A 20,867-nucleotide genomic window follows, 5' to 3' on the forward strand; every position below is an offset into this window, starting at 1 on the left:
TGGCTCAGCTAGTAAGAGTACCGGCTCCAGTGTTGGGATGACCTGGAGATCGAATCCCGGGCTCAGACACTCAGCACCACACCCAGAAATAACTGGCCATGTAACCTTGAGCAAGTTACTTAACCCCGATTGCTTAAAAAAAAAAATCAAGTAGGTGATTTGAATTAACTTCCTATTCAACCTCCTGGCACTGAGAAGGGGGACTAGCAATGGGTACTATCAACATAAGAGCAAAGAGGAAGATCTGAACCCAGCAGGGCATAAAGTATGAATAAGCAGGTGGGATTTAGGGCTGCAATTCCATATAACAAAATAAAATAAAGAGGAAACCTGAAACTCATTCAGTTCAGCAAATGGGCAAAAGATGAAGGTCAAAGAAGACATAGTACTGCGCACACAAGTAGGCTAAATATTTATTGCTAATTATAAGCAGAAGATTGCAATGCTGGGAAAAAGCCAATTTTTAGCTAAACACAATGCATAACTGCATTACGTATAATGTTACAATAGATAATAACAGATTGTAGAATTTAAGGAATCGGATGGAGAGAAGGAAAAGGGTGGCATGAATTTCTCCCCTGGGATATTATTTTTTCTCTAAGACAGGGAATGAGAAGAGGACTAACCAGAACGAGAACATGACTAAGTATATACTACTCATTCCAAGGCTGTTGCTGTGTGGCAAAGAACAGCAGCTGCTTCTATGGAAGGGAAGCAAGCTTCTACTAGCCACAAAAGTTGGAGAAGAGAATAGGCACCAAGATGAACCAGGACTCTCAAAAAAAAAAAGGTGCACCAGAGTTTAAGGAAACCCCCTTGTTCCCTGGTGAATGAGCTCTCCTGGAGAATTCTTGGGTCCAGGCTAAGATAACCAAGGGGCTTAGTTCTGAAGGAATCCAATCTATTAAGAGGGCACATCTCCTAGAGACTCTCTCCCTAGATAACAGTTGTCCTCATGCCTGAGACTTGTTAATTAGCTTAGCCCGTTGGGAAATAGTGGCAAACTCTGGCTTTCTAGGAAACATTTACTGTTGGTACTCACCCGGCAAGGTGCAGACAGACACCAGACACTATAGTGTCCTCCCTTACACCCTCCCCATGTCCAGCACAGACCTTCTCATGTTTTGCCTGGACAACTGCAATTGTGTCTGAATTGGTTTTTCCCAACTTGAGACTCTTTCTCCTCCTCTAATTAAATACTGCACACTGCTGCCAAATCAGTCTGTGTTGCACAGGTCCCTCCCTCAGACTCCCAATCAACGTTCCACTGTTCTTCTGTTCTGTTTATGTCCAGCTGACGGCCCCACATCGTCGTGGAATCTCAGACTCAGGAGCTGGAAGGCACTGGGTCCATTGAGCCTTAATCCACCCTGCTCCTCTTCGGCTCTGACGCCCCAAGTCCCCATTCCCTTGTCTAAGCCCTACCTGTCCTTTCAGCTTTCTTTTCAAGCCTCCCCCTTGCACGAAATCTTCCCAGAGAGTCCCAGATCATACATTAGATTGTAGTGATATTAGATTCTAATAAATGAATGACTTATAGTGAATGTGAGCCAAAGTCAATTCCAACAAAACTGAGAAGGGATAGACTTCAGTACTAGACCACTGCAGGGCTCCGTCACAATCACATCTGCTTACCTATAGAGAATTCTCTAGGGGAAAGAATCTACAATCTTTACTAATCTGTTTTAAACTTTCAGAATCCTACAACATTTTTATAGAGCTTATAAAGTGTCTCATCTAACCCCTAACCTTACAGATAAGGACACTAAAACACAAAAAAGTTAAATGACTTGACCACAGTGAGCCAGCAGGGTATAGGGAAGACATCTATTCTTTCTTTTCAAATTTTACTGATTCACCAGAAAAAATATGAAAACTAAGCCTGGTATGCTGCCTTAAGCCTGTGAAACAGTAAAAAAGAAAAATGCAACCATCTAATAGAGGAAATTTTCAACACATTAAGCTGCTTTCTTAAGAAAATACCAGGATATCAGATCACCTCAATTTATATAACTGAGGTGAAAAAGTTCCATATAAATCAAATCATAATTCAGATTTCCTAAGGGACTTTCCTATTTTGAAGGGAATCTTTCACAAAGTAAAAAATCCTGATTTGGGCTCTTCTCATCACACTTGCGGCGCAGCTTCCTTTTCTCTTTTGCAGCGTCCTGCAACATGTCTTCCTAAGAAGACGCACTCCGCAGGCACGTCAGCCACGGCCACGGGCGCATCGGCAAGCACCAGAAGCACCCCCAAGGCTGCGGCAATGCAGGAGGGCTGCACCATCACAGGATCAACTTCGATATATATCATCCAGGTTACTTTGGTAAAGTGGGTATGAGGCATTACCACCTGAAGAAGAACCAAAGCTACTGCCCAACTGTCAACCTTGATAAGCTGTGGACACTGGTCAGTGAGCAGACCAGGATTAATGCTGCCCAAAACAAGGAGGGCCTTGCCCCTATCATTGATGTTGTGCAGTCGGGCTACCATAAAGTCCTAGGAAAAGGGAAACTCTCCAAGCAGCCAGTCATCATGAAGGCAAAGTTCTTCAGCAGATGAGCAGAGGAAAAAATCAAGGGTGTTGATGGAGCCTGTGTCCTTGTGGCATAAAAGTCCAATGTTATCAAATAAAACAAATGACTTTATTATTAAAAAAAAAAAAAGATTCCTGATCTGTGAACAATGTCCCCTCTAACCCTCCCACCCTTACCCCTTACTAGTTTTGGTCTTAAGAGTGTAGCCAAACCTAATAAGATGAAATTTATAGGGATAAATATGCAGTATTACACCTGGCTTCAAAAAGTCAACTTCCCAAGGCTAAGATGCGGTAGTAATGGCTGGACATCAGCTTCTTGAAAAAACAAACCATGGCCTTTTTAGTGGACTGTCAAGTCACTATGAGTCAACCATGTGACAAGAACAGCCACAACAGTTAACCTGACCTTAGCCAGAATGAGGGAGATGACAAGTCTGCTAAGGCAGTCCCAGTCAAATCATATGTGGAGCAAATATTGTATTTAGTTCTGGGTGACAATTTAGTAACAATCATAAAACACTATCACGACAGACATCGGGCACACAAAATACTTCTAAGATCTGCCGAGTACTATACACTGCATCTCATTTGATCCTGACAATAATCCTTTCAGGTAAAGACTACACCTCTTATCTCCAGTTTGCAGATGAAGAAAATGAGGGTGGAATATCAGTAGAAGGGGTTAGGTGATTTGCTCATTGTAATTCAATTAACCAGAGTCAAAGGTGGAATTTGAATCCAAGCCTCTCCTCATTCAGAGACCAGAATTCTTTATACTGCAGAATAATGATGATGAGGTGGAGAATGTCTTAAGCAAGGTAACTGGGAAAGTGATTTGAATTTTCCAGAGGGTAGAACTAGGAACAATGGGGGAAAGGAGCCCAGGGAAACCAGTTCAGAGAGAGGAATAGTGTCCCAACTGGAAGGGGCTGCCCACAGGGAGGAGTTCCCTTTCACTGAATGCTAGCATGATCAGAGAGGGGAGCGAAATTCTTTTTCAGGAATGGGTTGGGTCAGAGGTCCCTGAGATCCCCTTCTACTCTTCTATAACCAACAACCACTAACATTTAGACAGTACTTTAACATCCTGTGCATATATTATCTCATTCTATTCTCACCACCACCTGTGCAGGAGGTCTATTATTCTCATTTCACAGTTGAGAAAAGTAATGCTGAGAGAGGTAAAATGACCAGTACATGCCTAAGGCAGGACTTGCAGTCAGGTCCTGCTGATTCCCAGTCTAGCACTCTGTCTACCATACCACCTAACTACTGGGGAATCTTTATATTTGATTTGCTTCACTGATCTAGATGGTCCTGGGTTGGGTATGCTCAGAGTGCATCTGCCTTGGGAATCCCAGCATCCTGCCTCATCTATATTCTCTGGGAGAGATGGCAGCCTTTGACTTTATGTCTAAAATGGAAACTTGGTGGTCCCTTAAGGTCTACAAGGATCCAAGCTGGCCAGTCAGTAATGTGCTCTGCCATCTAGATAAACTGAAAATCATGCTGAATTGAAGACAGGCTGTCAGTGGGCTTGAGTGTAAAGCCACACCTTGACTGGAAGCAAGCTAGCTACAAATGAGATCCTGGGACAGCTGGAGTTGGGGGAGATGCTGGGCAACCAGTCAACAACATTTATTACGTTCTTACTATGCAGAGAAGAAATCCATCCTCCTGGCAAACCCCTGATGTATGAACCCTAAGAGGATGAGCAGGAACCACAGCGCAATATAACTGAAGTCATGCATCACTGTCTGAGAGCGCCTACAAGAAGGCACAGGCCTTTCAGCCAATCAGTGGGAGTCCTTCGGGCTGCTCTCTCTGCACACTGGACCTGGGCTCTGTGATTACTAGCTGTGCAACCTGGGAAAATCACTTTACTGCTGCACCTCACCCCCCCATCTATCAGGAGCAGAGTGTGATACTTAAAGAGATGTGGGGAGGACTAAAGGAAGCACCTGACACAAAGCACTTTGTAACTCAGGAGTGCTACATAAAAGTGAGTTATTATTATGGCTTTAGCTGCCATCTTCATTCAACAAGGCTTTGTAGACTATCTACTATTTCCCTGGGCCAGATACTTGCAAAATTTACATTTCCAGTCCTGATATTTCACCTGACTTCTAAATTAGTATTTCATGCCATTCCAGGTCCTCACACAACTGATATGTAATATGTCCAAATTTAAATTATTTTAAAATGAAATTCTAATTTTTTTCAATCAGCAAAAATCTGCCTTTTAAGTTCCATTTTTTTCTTCTCTACCCCCTCACTATGAAAGAAAGAAAAAGGAAACACCTATTAAAAACATGTATAGTAAAGCAATATGGGCAGGTGAGTGGTGCAGTGGATAAAGTGCCAGGCCTGCAGTCAGGAAGACCTGAGTTCAAATATGGCCTCAGACACGTAATAGCTGTGTGACCTTGGGCAAGTTACTTAACTGTTTGCCTTCATTTTCTCATCTGTAAAATGAGCTGGAGAAGGAAAGAGCAAACCACCCTATGGTAACTTTGTCAAGAAAATCCCAATGGAGTCATGAAGAGTCAGATATGACTGAAAAAATGACTGAACAACAACAAAAAAGCAAAACAAATTCTTCCACTGGCCACGTTTTAAAAAACAAACAACGTGCACGGAGTCCATCATCCCTCTCTGTCAAGAAGGGGGCAGCATGTTTTCTCATGAGTCTTCTGGAGCTGCAGTCAGTCACTGTGTTAATCAGAGTTCCTAAGACTTTCAAAGTCGTTTTGTCTTTACAATATGGTTTTTATTGTATAAACTGTTCTCCTGGTTCTCACTTCACTCTGTATCAATACATACAGGTAGGTCTTCCCAGTTTTCTCTTAAGTCACTTCTTATTATTTCCTACAACACAATAAAATTATACCACATTCATATACAATGACTTGTTCAGTCAATCTCCAAAAGAATTCTCAGTTCTCCCCTCAATTTTCAATTCTCTACAACCACAAAAAGATCTGCTACATATATTTTAATAGTATTGCTAGGTCAAAGAATATGCATAGTGTAATAATAGTTTGGGCACAGTTCCAGAATGGCTAACCCAGTTCATGGTAATTCACTAATAAACCCTCTTTAAACACTTATTTTCTGTCCAAATCTAGATTCATCAGTTCTCCCTGCCAAAGGTCATATTTCTATCACCACCAGTGTTTTAAACACCTACATTCAAACCCTAGAGTTAGTTTTGACTTTGTTCTTTCCACATCTAATCTGTCACCAAACCCTGTCAACTCTTCTTTCCAAGTAATCTCTTAGATCTGTCTCTTTTTCTCCAATTACCATAGGTACCACTTTATTTTTAGTTCTTAAAATCGCAAGCTTGGACAACTACAGTAACTCTTAAGAAGTCTCCCACCTCCAATATTACCACATTCTAATCCATTTGACATCCTACTACCAGATTAATCTTCCTAAATGATCATTTCAATGTTACTTCTCTACTCAAGAACTTACAATGGCTCCCTACTGCCTACGGTAACAAGTCCAAATCCTGTATCATTAATACTGAAAGCCTTTCATAATCGGGCCCCATTTCACCTGCCCAGCCTTATTTACCACATGCCATTTGCTTCTCTCCACTGTTCCCAGAACATGTCATACTCATCTTCCTCCTGGAACACCCTTTTCCTACTTCTTCATTTAATCACATTCTTTGACTAATCCTACCAATTTTAGAATTATAGAATCTCCAACTTGGAAGTTAGCTCAGAAGTCATCTAGTCTAAGCGTCAGCAAACTAGAGCCAAATCAGGCCCTCTTGCCAGTTTTTGTTTTTTGGTATGGCTTAGCCTGTGATCTAAAAATGTTTTAAAATATATTTAGCATACTAAATATAACATGTGGGCAGCCAGGTGACATAGTTGATAGAGTGCTAGGTCAGAAGTCAGGAAGACATCTTCCTGAGTTCAAATATGGCCTCAGACGTCATTAGCTGAGTGACCTTGCACAAGTCACTTCACCCTGTTTGCCTCAGTTCTGTAAATGAGCTGGAGAAAGAAATGGCAAACCACTCTAGTGTCTTTGTCAAGAAAACCCTAAATGGGGCTACAAGGAATTGTCCATAGCTGAAACTACTGAAGAAAAGAAAAAATAGATTTAAAATGTTTAAATTAAATATTAAACTATATCAAAATGTAAAAACCATTCTTAGTTCACTGATGTACAAAATACCAATTTGGACTGGATTGGGCCCCTTGGCCATAGTTCGCTGACCCCTGATCCAGTCCAACTTCTACCTGAATCATCAGTCTCCTCTACATTCCAACAAAAGACAGGAAACAGGGAATTCATTACCTCTGAAGCCAGCCTGGTTCATCTGTAGAAGATCTCACTGCTAGAACTTCTTCCTTATATCAAGGCGTGGCAAATGTCCTCCTACCCACATGAGGCCATTCTGATTGCCTGCCCTCCTCCAGCTCTTGCCTTCTGCTATCCCACTTCAAGCACTGGACACATCCGTGTAGTCGATGGTGAGAGGCAGTGAGATGCAGGAAGAACACTGCCTTTGGAGACTGGGCTTCAGTGCAAGCTCCGGCTAACTGACAAGGGGGCCCAGCTAGTGCACTGTAGCCTTACAAAGAATGCTTCCTCGAGCTGATTTCTCTCACGAGATAAACCGTCAATCCCAGAAGCGTGCTCCTCAAGTTGTTTTGTGCAGACTCCACGATTTCCTGCTTAGCCTAGTCCTTGACTTTTGCTAGAATCTTAATCTGCACTATGCTGTTCCTCCCTGGGAAAGACAATCCCTACTTACTAACTGTGCAGCCATGGGCACATCAGCCTCAACAAGCCTTAAGGGTATAAAATCTATACAATGGGGTAACAATACATTATCTTTCTCATAAGGTTGTTAGGAAAATATTTTGTAAACTGTAAAATGCTAAATTTATCCAGAAGTTATTATTACGAGAATATATCTTATTTCCCCAACTAGTCATACAAGGACAATAAACAGCACTGGCTGGAAAGCAAAGGGACAGACCTGTACTTTTCCACTGACAATATCAGGGACCATTAACAGGCAGACTGGTTGCACATATGTGAATCTCACATGTTTAAAGCACCAGCTGCCTGTCCTCTCTGCATTACTGCCTAGTAGTAAAGAGTCTCAGGGTTATGTCCTAATTCGACAGCAATTGCTGTGGCCTTCTACAAATGCTAGTGCCTACAGGGAATAACTACCTCTGCTATGTGCCGGGGATACTGTTGGTCGGTAGTCTTGTTCAGACACTTATTTATTTTCCCCATGTCTAGCATAAAGTAGCTCCTTAGCCATTTTTGCTGGATTGCACTGATTAGGTAGAAAGATGACTCCAGGCTGCCCCAGGGGGTCTGTGCCCCATCTCCCAGGCCCAATGCTCCAGAAGTACATGAAGATGCCAGTCCTCCTCACCTTTTCTATGGTTCTTTCTGCCAGGCTGGGGATGGGAAAGAGAAAACAAGTGCCCAGGCTCCTTCTGTACCACTACAAGGTTGTCCTCCTGTACTGTAGGAACCAAAGAAGTTCTCACGCTACTGCCCATCCCTAGTTACCTTTTTCCACTCCAAACAGCATGCAATGACAGCAGAGTCTGTACAGAGCAGTGAAGTGTGGGATAAGAGCTATCATCACCTGGTGACAGTTATTGTCCCATCTTGGCCTTTTGCAAGGACTGGGTTTAGAGTCCTCACCTCCAAATTCACAGCTAGAAAGGCTATACCTCTCTGTCTCATGTCATGAAACCACCTGGGAAAATAATGTCAAGTCTCTTAGTAACTACTAAGTGCTCACGGTGGGGGGCCCTAGCAACTGTTTTCATTTCTCTGTGGAACATCAACAACTGCGTGCTGGGTCATCTCCCCCAGGATGAATGACTGGCACCTCAAAATTTCACATTTCCCAAACAGAACTCATGGCTGGACCCACCGTCCTTTAAATTTCCCCACTTCTGTTGAGGGCACTATCACCCTCAAGTTTCATATCTTGGGAATCATCCCTGACTCCTCCTTCTCCCTCCCCCTCCAACCCAACCAGCTGTCACCATCTGTCACTTCTGGCTCAGTAACGCCTCCTTGTATTTACAGCTCCAAGAGCCTACTTCAGGCCCTCATCATCCCTCTCCTAGACCAATGCGATAGCTGTGAGCCGTCACTGTTCTTGCTCCCAGCCTTTCCCCTCTCCATCCCATCTTCCACAAGGCTGCCTCAGGCATCTATCTCATGGGGCCATTCCCTTCCACAAAAATCGTACCTGAATCACACTTCAGAGCGGCAAAGGAGCTCAGAGGTCATTTCGGCTATCCCCACACCCATAAAGGGAACTTCCCCTGCCTTTAAGATAAAACACAAACTCCTCAGTCTAGCATGTAAAGCCCTCCCAATCCACCTGGAACCTGCCTTTCAAGACATTCCATACTAGCCCTCACATGCTCTATGTTGTGGCCAAACTGTTCCCACACTTGGCATTCTAGCTCCTGCTTCGGTGCCTCCCAGAACACCCCCCTCATTCTAGACTCAGCTTCCAGGGCTCTGCTCACTGCCACACTTTCTACTCAAAGCCTTTCCTGATCCCTTCCCCCATTTGGCAGCGCTCTCTCCCTCCTTAAACTACCCTGTTTGGTGGTTTTGGGGTTTTTGTCTTCTATTTTATTTTTCTGTGTTGCGTGTGTGTTATATCTCCGTTGGTGGAATGTAAGCTCTCTGCAGGCAGGATCTATGTCCTCAGTGCATACACAGCACAGGGCCTTGCACACAGGAGGCACTTAATGATTTTGTCGAGAAAGCATTTGTTCCCTGTCTACTGACACAATTCTGGACTGTTCCATTTGCAGGCAGATGATGCTCAGATTTTAGGAGTGGTTTTGCATATGACCTGCATGAGCAACCAGAGAATAGAACACACTGATTCAAATTTTCCATTTAAAAAAAAAGCCTTTTTAGAAAGAAACAGATTAAGCAAAATTCTGCTTTGAGAAAACAAAAGCTGGTGAAAAACCATCTGTAAGACAACAGGGGGAGGCAGTGGAAGGAAGTTTGCTTGGGCCCTGAGCCCTGAACTAGATTCTGGGTCCCTGCCCATGTGTACTGGTTGGTGAATTCCTAAGAAGTGGGCAATGAATCCCTTGCCAAGTTGAAAGATGTCTGAGTTTTAAAATTCTCTTTACCTGTGTCACAAAACAATCACAATGCCCCAAGGCTGAAGAGACCAAAACCTTGCCTCTAACCCCAGGCCAGGAAGAACTCAGAAACTAATGCTTCTGCTACGCTGTATGACAACACACAATCTATCTATCTTAGAGACTTTTCTCAGCAGCTGCTGTGTTCTGCGGATTCTGGCTTTTGTCATTCTCCACTTTACATAGCCATTACCATTTTTAGGCCCTTGTCACACCCTGCTAGTATATATTACTCCTACCTTGCTGGTATATGCTGTAACGAGAAAGGGAACAGATGGACAACTGCCAGCCTAACCTCTCTTTCTCCACCAGGTCTGGACACACAGATGAGTTCTCCAACTGTTCACTTACTCAGGCATCCCAACTTACTCTTCTCTGCACACCCACTGAAACCATCCTGACACTGAAACAACTATCACTGCAACCTACAACCAGAACCATTTGTGCATCCCAAGCCCCAGATCTCTTTCCACACTCCCTCAATCAGCACTTCCAGCCCAAGCTCTCAACCTTCAGACTGACCAACACTTGTTCTGAGGCTGCCGGCTGATATTCCTGAATAGCATCACAGATCGAAAGTTTGTGGGGCCTCAAGGGAATCTGATGTTCCCTTTCCCTCTCCATTGCCCCATCCCAAGCTCCTGACATCCTGGCATCTTGTGTCCTTCACATTATTTAGAGATGGTGGGTACCTCAAGGTCTCTCTAGTCCAGCTTCTACCTAAGAGGAGTTCTCCCAATGTAAGGGTATATTGTAGGGGCAAAACCACTCCTAAAATCTGAGAATCATCTGCCTGCAAATGGAACAGTCCAGAATTGTGTCAGTAGACAGGGAACACAACAAAATCATTAAGTGCCTCCTGTGTGCAAGGTCCTGTTCTATGTATGCACTGAGGACACAGATCCTGCCTGCAGAGAGCTTACATTCCACCAACAGAGACACTACGCACATGCAAGATAGTAAAAACGAAGACAAACAAAAGAAAAACAAACAAGGTGGTTTAAGGAGGGAGAGAGCACTGTTAAAAGGGAAAGGGGGTCAGGAAGGGTTTTGAGTAGAAAATATGACACCTGAACAGAATCCTCCCAATGCAGGTAGAGGAATGCAGCCCCAAAGCATCCAGCCACCCCCATATGCCCACAAGGCAGCCTGTTCCATCACACTTGTGCGGCACTCTAGCACTAATATCAGGCCTCAGTTTGTCTCTGGGCTACTTCCCTTCCCCTCTCTATCTGGCTCCTGCTTCTGACTACTCAGCTCAAGGGCAAGCCTCATCTCCTTTTCATGCCACCTATGACAATCTGGAGACACCTCTCATGTATCTTAATTCTCCTCCTCTCAGGACTAAAGATCCCCAACCACATCAACTGATCCTTGAAGGGCACACACTTGAGGCCCTGGACCATTCTGGTAGCCTGCTCTGGACTCTCTCCAGCTTATCAGTGTCCCCATGCCATCCTCCCTTATGGACCAGACTTGAGAACTTCAAGTGACTTCAGTGAAGAGGGTTCTCACTCCTTCTATGAAAGCAGTTCAGCACCTGCTCTGGGACTCACAGTTGTAGAGAATTCTCTGGGGGCACCAAAGGCTTCAGTGATGTCTCCAGCATCACACAGTAGTCTGGGTCAAAGGTCTTTCTAACTCTGTCTACCCACCATGCTATGGGGCTCCTCCCCAGTGTTCTTTTTAAACAATGGAACCCACAGCTGAGACACTGTTTGACCAGGACGACACTTCCTCATTATTGGACACTATGCCTATCTTAAGGTAGCCCAAGATCACACAGGCTCTTGTAGTGCCCCAAACCAAACCAGTGGTCTGCTAAAACCCTCAGCACTTTTCCTGCTGCTTAATCATGCTTCCTTCTCTTGTACTTGTGAATCTGATTTTTTAACCCAAATATAAGATTTTCTATTCATCCATACTTGAAAGGCATTTTAGTAGATTCAGCCCAATGCTCTTATCTGCCAAGACTTTTCTGGATCCTCACTCTGTCATCCAGTGTGTGTTTTCTCCCAGTTTTGTGTCATCTGTAAATTGGCAGAACATTGTGCCATCTTAGACCTTTTCTTATTAACATCCCCCTGCCTTCCCCTGCCCCCTCCAAAGAAGGTATATAGCCAGAGGAATCTGATAGGGCAAGTGGAGGTGTATGAACATGTTTCCCTTCAAATTAAATACATCTGACCCTTAACTAAATATTCTGAAACTCTTTGGAATGGGCTGCCTTGAAAGGTCAGAAGTTTCTTATTTTAAATGTATTTAATCAGAAGCAAGACTGAATATCAATCAAAAATATTGTAAAGGGAATTTGGCTTCAGGAAGGGACTAGCCTAGATGCCCTCCATGGTCCCTTTCAACTCTGAGATACTATGATTCATTTTGCAAACTTCTCTACTGCAGATCTGAGAAAGCTAAAACCAAACCATCTGAAGCCACAGAGAAAAAGCTCTCCACTTGCTTCCCCCAATTCTCAGCCTAAAATGGTCACAATCTTGAATGGAAAAATGCTTAGCAACAGTCTGCATCCTAAGCTGCCAAGCATTCCAGCTCCTATTATCAGGAATGGGCGTTCTATGCAGGGATGGGACCTGGGTGAAGAGATAGCCCAGGGTGGGCCCAAGTGGCCTAACCTGACCTCAAGAACACACTCTTCCACTAGTTCAGAACTGTACTGCCAAGATGCTGGGGTGGGAGGAGGAGACACACAAGCATACACATCATCTCTCCCACAGGGTGGCCATGAAACTGCTTTACATATACCTTAAAGTGCTAGAGAAATGTGAACTGGGATTAGCAGCCAGTTTTTCTCAATACCTTGTAATAAAGCCTATGAAAATCAAGTCAGTTATCCTTTGGAATATGATAGACCACCCAACTCAAGCACACTGAGTCTCCCCTAAACCCAAATATGGAAGAGAATACAGGAGAACTTGTGAAAGAAGCCTCCCTGGGTTTCTGTCCTCAGGAAGATTCATATTCCCCAAAGCACAGGGAGCAATCTGTCTGAATTTTGCACTTCTTCCACCTGGAATACACTGTCATCAGAAGGCATTACTGTCTCTACCTGTACTATGTAATTGTAAAGGAAATAAGAAGAGATCTCTAGGAAAGATGACAAATTACAAAAGAAACAGTCCATTAGATATTGTTTTTCAAGAGAAGCTGAGACTTATATAACCCTAAGCTATTATTATTCTGCCTACAGGAACCAAAGCTGTCTCTGTCACCCCTTGCCTCTGTCTATTTCTCTCTTTTGGGGGCAGGGAAGGATGGTGTCCACAATGCCGTCAGCTTGTCTCCCCCAAGCACTCTCTCCCTCCTGAAATGACTTGGTAGATTCTATGTATTAATGTAGAGTGTACACATTGCATCCCCTAAACTACGCAAGTGGCTCTTAACTCTTGAGGGTTAAAACTACTTTATTTTGCCTTTCTGTTCCACAACATAGCACATGGTTCAACAAATAAAGTTTATTAAACAGAATTTTTCCAAAATGCTGAAGCTGTCATGGTGTAACAAAAAGCACCCTAGCATACCAAGGACAAGGATGACTGCCAGTACTCGTTCTTTGATCTGCTTTTCTAAAGGAAAACAACTCAAAAGGGGTCAACAATCTTACTTTAATCAAACCTATATAATCAAACACAAACACACACACACACATAAAATTTACTTAGCTCAGCGGGAAAAGTCAGCACCCTGAACTTGAGAAAATACAAGCAGAAATAATAGCATAAAGACCAACAGAAAGGGCTTCTAACCATCTGACCAAATAATACATACATCACAGATCGACAGACAGATGCAACTACCTGACCATTACATACATACATAGTTACCAGAGAGAGAAGAGCCAACATCTAGGTTTTCAAAGCCAGGGGCTCCATAATAGCTACTCAGAGTCTCATCTGGCTGTATCACTAGAACACTCTTCCCAAGAGTAAGCCCCAAAGCAGAATGCTAACCTCAGAGTATATATATACTTCTTCAGGGTCAGAGGGCATCACAACCCTTGTGACCCACTGCCTAATTACAAAGTAAAAAAAGGTGTAGGCCTTCCTGAAAAACAGGCCTCCCCTAATCAAGCTTCCCTTAATGCACGGAGAAGATCTCCAACTCCCATTAACATTGCATAATTCAATTCCCTGGTTGAGAAACTTACTCAACACTTCTCCTCTTAGGTAGGAAGCTCTTTGAGGGTACAGACCATGTCACTTTTCATTTTTAATCCCTAGACTAGTGTGTTAGGCATGCTAAATGCTTAACAAATGTTTGCTTCATTAAACTAATTAGCCTGACATTCAAGGTCTTCTCAAATTTGGTCCTAATCCATTGCTCTAACTTTATTGGTTTTTTTTTTAACTTCTATTCTCATTTCCACACAATGGTGAGCTTACTGGTTCCTAAACACAACTGACTCTAAGGAAAGACCTGGATGGAGAAATTCATGTTCTCTTGCCTGAAATTTATTTTTCTTTTCCTCTCAGCCTATCCAAATCTTCCCTGTCATAAGATGCTGCCTACCCCATGGGGTCTTCCCTGACCACTTCTGCACCCAAAGATTTCTTTTTCTTATGAACTCACCTATCACAGCTGGTAAGACCCCTCTGGCCTAGCACTGTTATTTAATTTTTGGAAGTGTATCTTCTCTCCCTGGCTAGACTATAAGCTACTCAAGGGGTCTCATACTACTCTGGAACTCTGCACAGTGCCTTGCATATGATAGTCACTAAATGGCTTTTGTTGACTTATTTCACAGAGAAGCAAAATTACTAGGCATATATCTCAAGGAAGTCAAAGACAGAGAGTAAGATTCCAAATATACAAAAATATTTGTAGCAGCTAAGAGGTTGAAAAAAAAAGTAAATGCCCAATGGTGAAGAATGGCTGAACAAACTGTAGTATGTTAATGTAATGAAATATTATTCTGTCATAAGAAATGATGACTATAAAGAATTTTAAGAAACTCAGGAAGAACTGAGGTGGAGTAGAGTAAATATAACTGGGAGAACAATGTACATGATGACCACAACATTGTAGGGGACAATAACACTGAAAGACCTCAGAACTCTGATCAATGCCACGAACAGTCATGAGCAAAGGACTCGGAGAGAAGCATTTACCCCCACCTCTTGGCAGAGCTTGGGGATTAGAGGTGCAGAATGAGGCAGACATTTTCAGATACGGTCAAAGGTAGATCTGATTTGACTGTACTTATTTTGGAGGAACAGATAGTCATTAGGAAGTGATGTAAGAAAAGAACATCAATAAACGTTTTTAAAACTACGGTTTTACATACCTCTTTCTAAAAACACAATAAAAAGGACAGTCAAGTCTCCTTTACTCACAGATACTCCATTTACTCACAAATCTATGCCAAGTGTCTGGCACATTCCATGCAGCATATCTTCTGGGCCAGCTCTTAGTAGGAACCTAAGAAGGTGCCCTACAGAATTGTCCAGGGGTTTTGTAGCTGTTAAAGTCAGATACTCAAATTACTCTATCCATACGCTCCAGAAAGGTAAAGAATAAATCTCATCATTGAGCCAGACGCCCGAGGACAAAATCTGTGAGGACTGTTTGAGTATGTATCGTCTCCTCTGCACTTAGAAGCCAGGCTGACCAACGCTGAGGCCAAAGAAGTAACAGATATAAACAGACTAGGATGTAGCCAAGAGCTCTCATGGAAAGCTCTTTCAAGGGGAAAGACAATTTGATCCTGGAGGTATCAAAGTACTCCCTCTACCACTCCTGGATGTTTCAGATGTGGAAGTCTCCCAAGCCCTTGTTGTTTAATGGTTTCTTCTTGTTATATAGAACAGTCAGGAACATGAATAACCAACCAGTTTTAAAAAACATTCTTTGGGCTTCCTGGTGCTACTATGAAGGCAAAGGAGAGGCAGCACACTGGAGGAGGAACACTGGACTTAGACCTGGGTTCCAATCCTGGTTCTGGTTATTTACTGCCTATCCCTAACCTGGAGCAATTTAATTCTCCTCTTTGGGCTTGATTTCCCTCATCCATAAAATAAGATTTGTCTCCATCAGGAAACATTTGTGTCATGGATCCCCTTAGCAATCTGGTGAAGCCTATGGAGCCCTTCTAAGAATGTTTTTTTTAAATGCATAAAATTCGTAAGATTCACGCTGAAATATAATTGCTGAAATACTAAAAAGGCAAGTTCATGGACTCCGGGTTAGATGACCTCTAAGGTCCCCACCAACTGTATCTCTTATATAATTCTGTGAGTGTAAGTCTTATTCTTAATTCTAACTACTTTCTCACCAAATTTGTAGTTAAAATAAGTCATTACCTGTTGTTTTCTGAACTCAAAAAACTCAGTAAGTGAATGGCCCAAAGGATAGGTCCTACATATGTTGCAAAGGCTGTGAGGAACATAGCTGGTACTTCAATATAGTAGTCTAGGCCAACAAAGCCTGCTGAAATATCCACTGTGGCAATGTTATTGGAATTACCCTGAAAATAGAGGGGGGAAAAAGGTAGATGAGTTAATATATTAAATTTATTAATTTAGCAAAACATTTTAGAAGGTTACACAATGCTTAGAGGGTTTAATGCTAATAGTCAAATCTTAATTATGTATTTATTCATTAAACTTTTTATTAAGACTTACTACACACAACACTGTGTTAAGTACTGCTGGAGGTACAAAGACTAATCCCTATCATCAAGGAGCCAATATATAGTCTAGCAAGGGAAATCAGATGTGTAACTCACCTAACTATTATAAAAAACAGACTCTGATGTGCACGATTTGCGCATAAGAAAAGTACAAAGTGCACTGAAAAAGGGAAGAATCAATTCTGGTTAAAAGATCAGAGAAAGCTTCATGGAAAAAGCATCATCTGTGAATAACTGTAACATATTTAATAGTTTTCAGTAAGGGCATCATGATAAAATAAAAAAATGCCTTGTTTTTGAGTCAGAATACTTGTCTAAGACCTCACTCTGACTTGGCAAATTATTTAATTTCTGAGACTTAATTTCCTTATCCCTACAGTGGGCAGGTAGGTGGCATAGTGGATAAGGTGTTGGCCCTGGAATAAAGAGAACCTGAGTTCAAATCCAGCCTTAGACACTTACTTTCCTTTTACTAGCTGTGTGACCTTGGACAAGTCACTTAACCCTATTTGCCTCAGTTCTGTAAAATGAGCTGGAGAAGGAAATGGCAAAATATTCTAGTATCTACCAAGAGAACCCCAAATGGGGTCATAGAGAGTCGGACATGACTGAAATGGCTTAACAACAAAAAGGTGAGGATAATACTACTTCACAGAGTTGTTGTTAGAAAAGTATCTCAAAAAATTTTAAGGGTTATAAAAAATGTGAGTCACTATAAGGGAACTGCTTACTTTTCGATTAAGTCTTGGGAATGTCAGGCAAGGGAAGACTTAGAGGGACATGATCACTGACTTCAAACATCTGAGTGATTCTGAGGATGAAGGAAGGACAGGCTTTGGCTAGCACATATCCAGGACAGAACGAGAGAAGTTACAAGGAAACCAACTTCTGTCTCCAATAAGGAAGGATTTTCTAACTTTCGGAAAACTGAATAGCCTGTTGCATGAGGCAGTGACTTTCAGCTCCTTGATAGTATTTAAGCAGAAATGAGATGATCACATGAAGTCGTGGGGGGATTCATGCTTTTGGTAAAGCTTGGAAACTAGATGATGCTTCAGGTCCCTTCCACTTCCTGGATTCCATGATCATACGCATTTTGCTGTTGACTCTAAAATGACCTACATGCCCTCAGGAACTAGTGTACAATTCACTTCTATCATAGCTCAACTATTTCTTAAAAAGCAAGTTTCACTGATGCCTTCTGTTTTTACACACCAGTCATTATAGTTTTCTGTGGTCAGAGAAGCACGAGAAGACTTAATTGAGCTGATAAAAAAAAAAAACCTGACGAAAGTAGAACAAGGAAAACTGTACATAATGACTACAGTAATAGAAACAAAAAGAATAACTAACCTAAACTGAACCCTGGGTAATTCTAATATTTGAGCCTGGCTCAACAGAAGAGTTGAGAAAATCAATTTCCTCGCCTCTTTACAGAGATAGATTATAGCCGCAGACTATTATATATATTGTCAAACACAATTTATTAGTTGGTTTTGCTAAACTTCTTCTTTTTTCCTCTTTCTGTTCATATCTTTGTTATAAGTAGTGCCTGGAAGGGCAAGAGAGAGGGGATGAGCATATTCAGAAAGAAAGGTGATATAAAAGCAAAAGATATTAGAATTTTTTTTTTTGGAGGAGGGAGATGAGGCAATTGGGATTAAGTGACTTGCCCAAGGTCACAAAGCTAGAGTGTGTCAAGTGTCTGAGGTCAAATTTGAACTCGGGTCCTCCTGACTCCAGGGTCAGTGCTCTATTTGCTGCACCACCTAGCTGCCCCTTTATATATATGTGTGTGTATTTTGAATTTTTTTAAACGAGGAAGTTAAACTAGATGGTCTTCAGGATTCCTTTCAGTTCTAAATCTATTATTCTATACTTGTTTCTGCATCAATTTTTTTTAAATTACTTATTTAGTTTTCAACATTCACTTCCATAAGTTTTAAATTTTCTCTCCCTCCCTCCCCAAGACAGCCTGCAATCTGATATAGGCTCTACACATACATTCCTATTAAACACATTTTCACATTAGCCATGCTGCATAGAAAAATTGTAATGAATGGGGAAAACCATGAGAAAGGAAAAAAAAATAAAACAAAAAAAGAAAACAGTCTGCTTTGTTCTGCATTAGGAAGTCTTTTCTCTGGATGTGGCTGGCATTTTCCATTGTGTGTCCTTTGGAATTGTTTTAGGTCCTTTCTGCATCAATTCATATAAATCTTCCCATGCTTCCAAATTCCCCACATCCCTCATTTCTATTTTCATAACAACATTACATTACATTTACATATACACAATTCTCCAAATATAGCCACTCTCCAAATGACAGGTGTTCACTTTGTTTCCAGCTCTTTGCTACCATGAAACATGCTACTATAAATATTCTGGTTTACACTGGAACTCTTATTTCTGTCTTAGACCTCCCAGCAATAAGATCTCTGAGTCAAAAGGTAGGAACAGTTTAGTCATTTTCTTGCATAATCCCAAATTGTCATCTAGAATGGTTGCTCCAATTCACAACACCACCTGCAGTATATTAGCGTGCCTGTCTTCCCACAGCCCTCCAACATTGACTGTTTTCCATTTTTGCCATCTTTATCATTTTGTAGTGTGTTGGGTAAAACCAGCATTTTAATTTGGAGCAGGTTTCCATATGGTCATTTATAGTTTCCAATTATTTTGAAAACTGTTCATATTAATAGCTGTTACCTATTAAAGAAGAACCTTTAATTATTCTTTTCCTCTCTTTCTTCAGGTAGAGGAAAAACAGTCCACTGAAAGAGTGAGGGTGCACGTGAAGTCAGAAGGCTGCATATAGATCTAGAAGAAAATCTATCTCAGAGGGAGGGCGTGGTGACGGAGCAGAATCAGGCAACTGAACGACTCTATCTAAAACTCTTCACATTATAACACTTAGATTACCCAGATTCAATAGTTCTTGTTTTTTTTAATTTTTAATCCTCTGATAAACTGAATACGGACGATGTGGAGGCTAAAGGAATTAGATAATAATCTTTGCCACTGAATTCCTCCACGCACTGGAACGAACTGTTGAGAATAAAGACCAAGAGCACATTTGGTAACTAACATCCCATATGTAGTTCCACAGAGAAGGATCACCATTTATTAGCGTCTTGAGCACTGCTGAAAAATATTAAGGAGGGAACCATGCTAGAACATGCCAGACTGTGTATAATTAATTCACACATGCTTATGAAATGCAAGTACATTGTCTCTTAGTAATTAAAGAGCTAAAGGACACTTGATTTTACAAGTAAGATTTTAGTTGACCACATGCTAGACTTAGATGTCAGCATACCCAGGAAAAATCCTATCGATCTATCTTTTCAGACAAGATAGAGGAGTGTAGGTTAGATGGCACAAGAGGTGGACATATCATCCCTAATCAAAGAATATGGATTAATGGGTAGATATGAAGAGAGATCTCTATTTGCAACTGGAAAGCTTTGTACTAGATCCTGTTCCATAAAAAAATAATTTTAGGTCAAAGGTTATTAGAAGACCATCTAGTCCTTGGGCCTCTTTCTCTTTTCTCTCTATATCTTGGATTATCATATCCGCTCTCACAATTCCAAGGATCATCTCTAAGTGGATAACTCGTAAACAAGGACTTTGTCAAAAATTTCAAGTTTCATGGGCATATCCACCTAGATGTCCCAAAAGCCGCTGATACTCAATACACACTGAACTGAATTATCTTCTCCTTATTCCCTTCATGATTGTGCTGATGGTCCCAGACACCTCAATCATCTTCCACTCTTCCTCTTCCTCACTCTCTAATCAGCTGCCAACTCTTGCAGATTCACCTTTGCAAATGCTCTTGCCTACATATCCTCCTTGCCACTCCCACCACTCTAATTCAGGCCAGAAATACACAAAAAGAACCTGACAGTGGGAGGTCATTAAGCTCATTTTCTAACTAAAAAGAAATCCTCTCTAAGACATCCCTCCAATGAACACTTAAAAAAAATCTTTAGTGACAGAGAATCCACTACCTCCCTAGGCAGCCCATTCCAAGGGTCTCATTTTACAACTGAGGAAACTGAGGTTGAGAGAGGTTGGACAGTCACAAAGGTAGAATATAGCAGAGGGGGATTCAAAGCAGGCTCTCTAACATCAAGTCTACAGCCCCATCCTGTCTTCCTCCAGCCTCTCCCTTTGGGCCAAGCACAACAACTTGAATTCGTCTGCCATAATAAAAGCTAGCGTTTCTAAAGTGCTTTCAGGTTTGCAAAGCCCTTCACATGGGCTGTCTCCAGAGATGAGATCACAAGCGTGGGCCCTTCTCATACTATATGAAGACAGGCATAATGTGTTCCCCAAAGTTTGCTCTTCTCCAAGAAAAAATGTCCCCAGGTCTTTCAAGTATTTCTTATATTGCCTGTCGCTGAATCCCTTGCCCACCCTCGATTTCCTGTTTCTGGACTCTGCTTCTTCCCGAGGAGTCTAAACTGTTCTTAGTTTTCTTGCCCAATCAAAC

General features: G+C 41.9%; 1 protein-coding gene across 6 annotated transcripts in view; it reads right to left on the reverse strand.

Moving 5' to 3' along the window:
• PIGG (phosphatidylinositol glycan anchor biosynthesis class G (EMM blood group)) overlaps positions 1-20,867 on the reverse strand; it is a 163,623-nt gene that overhangs the window by 14,022 nt on the left and 128,734 nt on the right. For all 6 annotated transcript variants that reach the window (XM_069072753.1, XM_069072737.1, XM_069072745.1 and 3 more), the window contains one exon: positions 16,038-16,201. In XM_069072753.1, coding sequence (XP_068928854.1) covers positions 16,038-16,201 — 164 coding nt within the window. The remainder of the gene's footprint in view (positions 1-16,037; positions 16,202-20,867) is intronic.

This window comes from Petaurus breviceps, unplaced genomic scaffold (genome assembly GCF_028583685.1).
Source record: "Petaurus breviceps papuanus isolate PSGF00001 unplaced genomic scaffold, PetGlider_PUasm1.0 140, whole genome shotgun sequence".
Classification (NCBI taxonomy): domain Eukaryota; kingdom Metazoa; phylum Chordata; class Mammalia; order Diprotodontia; family Petauridae; genus Petaurus; species Petaurus breviceps.